We start from the raw sequence: 7,500 nt of genomic DNA on the forward strand, positions 1-7,500 counted from the left end.
TTTCTCAGGTATGCATAAATAGACAAATAGATAAAATGATGAAAATGAGGAAATCAGTATCTGAAAATATCAATAAAATGTAAAGGTGAATATGAATAGATATAAGCAAATAATTAATTAGTAGATTAATGGATAAATAAAAAGATATATAAACAAATATACCAATAGATAAATACACTAATGTATGAATGAATGAATATCTAGACAAATAAGTATAAAAAAAAAATCCAAAGTAAACAAATTTATAAACAAAGAACCCAAAACCTTCAACAACAAAAAAACACAATCCTTTTTTTTTTTGCTTTTTTTTCTTGCTAAATGTATAGGCATTACATCCAAAAAAAAAAGACAATCGCATCGACCACTCACTATTAGGAACGTTCAGAATATCCTCAAGACTCTGCGCCACAGGGTTGAAGCTGATGATGAAAGTGCTGAGAAGATTGATAATTTCCAGAATGATAGCGATATTAACAGCCACGCCCTTGGGTACAGAGAGCAAGATGTTGCTCTCGACATCTTGCCCGAGGATGCTGTAACCCACAGACGCCACAGGGACGTACAGGGAGAGGATCACTGTGCGGGAGAGAGGGAGAGAGAAGCGTTGGGAAAAGGGGTTAGTTGCTGTGGGAAGGAGGGAGGGGAGGGAGAGTGTGGGAGGAGGGAGGGAGGGAGAGTGTGGGAGGAGGGATGGGAGGGAGAGTGTGGGAGGAAGGGTGGGAGGGAGAGTGTGGGAGGAGGGATGGGAGGGAGAGGGTGGGAGGAGGGGTGGGAGGGAGGGATTGAGGGAGAAGGAAGGAGGGAAGGGTGGAGGGAGGGATTGAGGGAGGGGGTGGGTATGGGAGAGAAGGTGGAAGGGAGGAGTGAGTGAGTATGTGTGAGGGGAAGAGAGAAAGAGAGAGAGAGAGAGAGAGAGAGAGAGAGAGAGAGAGAGAGAGAGAGAGAGAGAGAGAGAGAGAGAGAGAGAGAGAGAGAGAGAGAGAGAGAGAGAGAGAGAGAGAGAGAGAGAGAGAGAGAGAGAAAGAGAGAGAGAGAGAGAGACTATTTGTGTCAAAAGAATTAACACATGGAGTGGTTTTAAATCAATGTTTTTTTCCCTTGCTAAATGCATTAGATTCACGGTATATATGTATAACAGTCAGAATATTCTATTTTCATTTACCTGTATATTTATGACACGTGATTTAAAAAATGTTTGGTCTTCATGTATGTATATGTTTAAATTCTTATTCATCTTTGAAAGATTTTTAGAGTGATTAATTAAAGAAAAATGGATTTCAACATTTCTTTCTACTCGCTGTTTAAACTAATTACCGATTCAGAACTGTTAGGCAGTATTAACATTGTTAATTATAAAAAAAAAGTCTAGATAACAAGGTGAGCATCAATCTTTTAAAATGTCCTTTATTACTAAAATTCCTAAATAATTCCAGTTCAACTTTGCATTACAGATTGCATGCACTCTATCAAGAAATGACTATATACATGGTTTTGTAATACCGAGGTGATATTATGTAATACTTAATAGATAATTATCATGTATATGTACATATCGTAAAAGATAAGAGCATAAGATTGTTATACATTATTGAAAAAAAAAGTTTATATATTATTTCAGAAACATGAATACGAAATAGACCTTTACTTGCCAAGCAAATAATCTGCCTTGTAAATAATGAATTTGCTTCCCATTATAACTGTTAGTATTACTTTTATTCAGCGAAAAAGTTCAAACAATTGTCTTAATTATGTATTTTTTGTATCAATTATAAATAGCCAATTATAATTTTTTTATGACGAAGGAAAGGCAGTTCTTGAAAGGAGAGAGAGAGAGAGAGAGAGAGAGAGAGAGAGAGAGAGAGAGAGAGAGAGAGAGAGAGAGAGAGAGAGAGAGAGAGAGAGAGAGAGAGAGAGAGAGAGAGAGAGAGAGAGAGAGAGAGAGAGAGAGAGAGAGAGAGAGAGAGAGAGAGAGAGGAAATAGAGAGAAAGAGAGAGAGAGAGAGAGAAAGAGAGAGAGAGAGAGAGAAAGTAAAAAAAAAATCAAAATAAAAAAATAAAGCAAAACACCAACCATAAACTATTCACATTATAAAAGAAACAAGGCATTAGCACGACCCCCCCCCCCATCCCCACAACCCTCCTAAGACCCCCTCCCCACTTTCCACCCACCTGCAAAGCCCACAACGACGCTCTTCCAGAATTGAGTCCGATCCTGCATGTCATTCTGGATGGTCGGGAACACAGCCGACCCGCCGAAGGAAAACAGGATGGCCCCGAAACCCAAGGAGAAGGATGACACTGTAGGATTGTCGAACACGGGTTCTGGAAGGTTGGGTGCTTCCAGTAGGATCTGGACGATGATGACAACACACGCTACCACCGTTGACACCACTGCCAACACGGAAGCCTGCCTGGGGACGAGGGGAGTGGAGGGTGTAAAGACACGTGGTGTGTGTGTATGTGTGTGTGTGTGTGTGTGTGTGTGTGTGTGTGTGTGTGTGTGTGTGTGTGTGTGTGTGTGTGTGTGTGTGTGTGTGTGTGTGTGTGTGTGTGTGTGTGTGTTAGTGAGAGTGTGCTCGTCTCTGCAGCCTGCAGTGTACATGTGTGTTTATACTTTTTTGTATGTATATGCTTTATTTCTGGTGAATGATTTATATTAGTTGTAGTAATATTGTTAGGTTTGTAACCAAGTTATATCTACATCTTATTTCTGAAATATGTATACTCGTGTTATTCTGTGTATCTGTTATTTTATCATACACGCAGTACTATACAATATGAGGCGTTAATATATATAAAAGTACATATTATGGTGAGGTGGTTTATGAGGTCGAAAAATAAAGAAGAAATGTGGCGTTTATTTCATTTATATCTTACCCCTTAATTCAGGAGTATAACTGAATTTGAATTCAAAATACAAACGGCGTACTGAAATAAAGGGTAGCCCAGTTCTACTAATATGTGAGTATTAATGTTTTGTTTTGTTTTGTTACGCTTTTTAATTTTCCTTTTTCGATGTTATGTTCCCTTTTCCTTTTTTTTTCGAACAGCACTTTTATCCCGAATACTTGCATAGATGTATTAAATTTTAAATCTAAATATAGCCTTGAGCTGCAGTAACGAGCGGGGCAAAAATAAATGCTTGTTAGTACACTGTAACAGTTTAATTGTTTCTCTTGTTGTTCACTTGTGCTTTGAATTCTAAATTTCAGGTTTACGAGTTGTCTTTTGTGGGTTCGTTCTCTCTGCCTCTGTTTTTCTCTCTTTTTATCTATCATCTATCTTCCTCTCTCTCTCTCTATATATATATATCTGTCTATGTATCTATTCGTCCCCGTCCACCTTCACCCCATCCCTCTTCTCCCTTCCCCCTCTAATCCCTCTCTCCCTGTCACCCCCCTCCCTATCCCATTCCCTCCCCCCATCCCACTCCCTCTCCCCCTGTCACCCCCCTCCCCATCCCATCCCCTCTCCCCCTGTCACCCCCCTCCCCATCCCATCCCCTCTCCCCCTGTCACCCCCCTCCCCACCCTTTTCCCTCTCCCCATCCCATTCCCTCTCTCCCCTCCACTCACCAGAAATCCTTCGGCGTCCCCAACCAGGTGAGAGGGATGATGAGAAATCCAACAATCAGCACGAGTTCGCACAGAGAAAGGACACTCTCGCGGGAAGAAATCATTTGCGAGATGAGAATGATGAAGACGGTAGTGCTTCCGTATAAGTTTATCACGACTGAAGCCAAGGCGGCGCGTCTGGAAAAGGGAGAGTTTTATTTTTTATTTATTTATGTTTTTTGTGAGTGTGGTGTGTGGATATGTGGATATAGTTGTCTGGTTGTCTGTTTGTCTGACTCTTCTAAGTGTTGGGTGGATATGTGGGTATAGTTATCTGTTTGTCTATCTATTTGCTGGTCTATCTGTCTGTCAGTATACATATATGTATATATATGTTTAATAATGATAATGATGATTATAATGACAATAATAATAGTGATAACGATAACAAAACAATAATAGTGATAATGATAATTCTATTAGTAACAATAATAACAATAAAAGAATAATAATAGTAATAATAATGATAATGATACTACTGGTAATAATGAAAATGATACTAACAATAATATCAATACTAATGATAGTCAAAATAATGATAATAATACCTATATTGATAATAATAACAATAATAACAATGATAATAATAACGATAATGATAATGATAACAACAACAGCAACACAACAACAACAATAACAGCAGTAACATAACAACGATACTAACAATACGAACAACAACCACAAGAATAACAACAATAAACAACAACAAAAAACAACAACAAACAACAACAACAACACCACCTAAACTCCAGACAAACAAACCTCCCCGCATCTCAAAACCGTATCACCCTTTTTTTTTAACGGTAGGTTCATGTCTGCGCCGCCGTGGTCACAGCATGATACTTAATTGTAGTTTTCATGTCCACCCTACCTCCCTGCTAATCCCATCGATCTATAGGCGATCTCCATGTATGGTTGTCTCACTGGCTGCGAGTATTCTGGATACCTCTCTTCCAGGATGGTCCAGCAGCGGCCGAGGCGAGTGCCAGAGAAAGCTACACTCACGCAGAATATGGTCATCATGGCGATACCAAACCAGCCTGTGAGGATAGGGTTGAGGTGAAGGAGAAAGAAGGGTGGGTGAAAGGGTTGGTTGGTGTTTGATTTTGTGGTTGTGGGTGGGTTGTGGTTGTGGGTGGGTTGTGGTTGTGAGTGGTTGTGGTTGTGAGTGGGTTGTGGTTGTGAGTGGATGTGGTTGTGAATGGTCGTGGTTGTGACTGGTTGTGGTTGTGACTGGGTTGTGGTTATGAGTGGTTGTGGTTGTGACTGGGCTGTGCTTTTAACTGGTTATGGTTGTGAGTGATCGTGGTTGTGACTGGTTGTAGTTGTAGGTTGTGTGTGAATACGTATGTTCATGTGTATGTATTGTATGCATGTTCGATAAACAGATATACCATTATATTCGTGTACCTATGCACGCTTAAATACATAAACTTATATTCGTCTGTATCTGTATTTGATACGTACATGCATACATCTTTAATGCTTGTGTCTATATTTACACACATATCTGAACAAAAATGTGGAGTTTACCCTGCAGAATATGTGAAACATGGCGTACCTGTCCCGCAGACTTTAACATTATTTCCTTCAAGACGACATGCAGGGTGATACGTAGTGACGTTTATGAGCAGATATTTTGCTTGTAAAATTTGGCCGAAAATGCCATGGATATCCGGAATGTATCGTAATTATGATATAGAATATTAAAACAATTACAATAAATGATAATATTTTATGTTACACGTAATTCGTTTACTTAGACATATGTCCTAGTGTCTAGTTTCATTAAATTTCTGTTGTTATTTTTAAGCTTATCTACATTTAGGTTTAGGAATCACTATAGACTAGTTCTTAAATTGCTTCAAGTATCATATTCTTTGTGTTCTTTGTTTTATAGGATGAATTGTCAACTGTATCATTACCTCCGTTTTTTTCTCGAATTTTTAGAACAAATAAATAATCATTTTATCTACATCTTATAAGAGAGAGAGAGAGAGAGAGAGAGAGAGAGAGAGAGAGAGAGAGAGAGAGAGAGAGAGAGAGAGAGAGAGAGAGAGAGAGAGAGAGAGAGATGGCATGACATGCATGTATATATATATATATATATATATATATATATATATATATATATATATATATATATATATATATATATATATATATTATATATGTGTGTGTGTGTGTGTGTGTGTGTGTGTGTGTGTGTGTGTGTGTGTGTGTATAATGATTCAGCACTATTATGCCACGGTCCTTACCTTATCAAACTAATCCATTCTGTTTGATCTAGTTTATTCTGTTTTATCCTCATGGTCGTCATATAAAATATAAGTTCGTACAACAGTGAAGATAAAAGATGAGTGAAAAAAAAAAAAATCAAAACATATATATTATACTATATAAACTAATATACTATATCATATTATTATATTTATTATGTATATAATAATATATATATATAATAATAAATAATAATAAAAAAAAGAATAAAAAAAAAAAATAAAAATAAAATACTTTAATTATTTCTATTATATACTTATATATATCATATTATCTTTTCTGTTTCTCATTACTTTACATCATCCTCTCTCTTATTATCTACTATCTACTATTATTATCTATTAACCTCTCTCTTTCTCTCTCTATCTTCTTCTCATAGCTTCATCTTCTGTCTTCTTCCTTTCTCTCTATATCATCTCTTCTACTTTCTATCTCATCTCTCTCTATCCTTCTCTCACTCTCTCTCTCTCTCTCTCTCTCTCTCTCTCATCCTTCCTCTCCTCATCTCTCTCTCTCTATCTCTCTTCTCTCTCTCTCTCTCTCTCTCTCTCCTGACTTCCCCCCTCCCCTCCTCTTCCCCTCCCCGTCCCCTTTCCCTCTCTCTCTCCCTCCTCCTCTCTGCCTTCCTCTCTCTCATAACACGGAAAAAAAAGAAAAAAAGAAGAAAAAAAAAGAAAGGCCAACCAACTTGTCCTGTCACTGGCACTCTCGAAACACGCCCGAACCACATCGTTTGGCACCACGACTCACCAGTGTCAGCGAGGGCCCGGGGCAGTGCCAGGAATCCAGCGCCGGCCATCTGTGCCACCAGGAAGAAGGAGGTCATCCCGGTACTCAGGCCCTTTTTGCCTGCTTTCACGTCCTCCTCGACTCCTGTTATGCTGAGGGACGCTCCCTTCTCGCTGTCCGTGGGGGTAGGGTAGTTGTGGGGACGTAAAAAAAAAGGAGAAAAAAAGAGAGGATTTTGGTGTTAAATATCGTTAAAGGATAATTGGAGGGACGGATAAAGGAAGACGGAGAAAATGAGAGGATTTTGGTGTTAGATGAATATCATTAAAAGAGGTAGGAAAGGGGTGAAAAGGAAGAGAAAAAGAGGGGAATTTGGTGTTAGATAAGCATCGTAGAAGGATGTGGGGAAGGGGTAAAAAAAAAAGAAAAAAAGAAAATATTGAAGGATGGTGGAAGGGGGTAAAAAAAGAGAGATTATTGGTGCTAGATTAATATCAAAGAAGGATGGTCGAAAGAATGTTAAAAAAAGAAGAAGACTGGGAAGAAAGGGAGAAAAAAGAGGATTTTTTTAGGGGGGGAGGGAGTAGAGAAAAAAAATTATATTTTGGTGTTAAATTAATATAGATGAATGATGGGGGGGGGGGGGAAGCAATCTGGTGTTAGATATTTATAAAGAATGGAGTAGGGAGAAAAAAAAATCGGGGTGGGGGGGGTGGGGGTTACATTAATGTCAAGGAAGAATGAAGGGAACGAGAGAGAAAAAAAGAAATTATATCAAAAGGGGGTGAGGGAAGAAGAGAGAGGGAGACTAAAAGAATAAGGGAGAAACAAGATTAGAATGATATATAGAAAAGAAGGATGGAATTTAGCTAGAGGA

At 38.5% G+C, this 7,500-nt stretch overlaps 1 protein-coding gene across 2 annotated transcripts in view; it reads right to left on the reverse strand.

Annotated features, from left to right (window-relative positions):
- Window positions 1–7,500, reverse strand: part of LOC119584026 (amino acid transporter AVT1D-like) — a 21,895-nt gene that overhangs the window by 5,447 nt on the left and 8,948 nt on the right. The window contains exons 2-6 of one of the 2 annotated variants that reach the window (XM_037932665.1): window positions 6,645–6,796; window positions 4,486–4,654; window positions 3,576–3,752; window positions 2,170–2,411; window positions 370–624 (exon numbers count right to left, since the gene is read on the reverse strand). In XM_037932665.1, the coding sequence (XP_037788593.1) occupies window positions 370–624; window positions 2,170–2,411; window positions 3,576–3,752; window positions 4,486–4,654; window positions 6,645–6,796 (995 nt within the window). The remainder of the gene's footprint in view (window positions 1–369; window positions 625–2,169; window positions 2,412–3,575; window positions 3,753–4,485; window positions 4,655–6,644; window positions 6,797–7,500) is intronic. The other variant, XM_037932666.1, reaches the window with a different exon arrangement.

This window comes from Penaeus monodon, chromosome 2, assembly GCF_015228065.2.
Source record: "Penaeus monodon isolate SGIC_2016 chromosome 2, NSTDA_Pmon_1, whole genome shotgun sequence".
NCBI classification, from domain to species: domain Eukaryota; kingdom Metazoa; phylum Arthropoda; class Malacostraca; order Decapoda; family Penaeidae; genus Penaeus; species Penaeus monodon.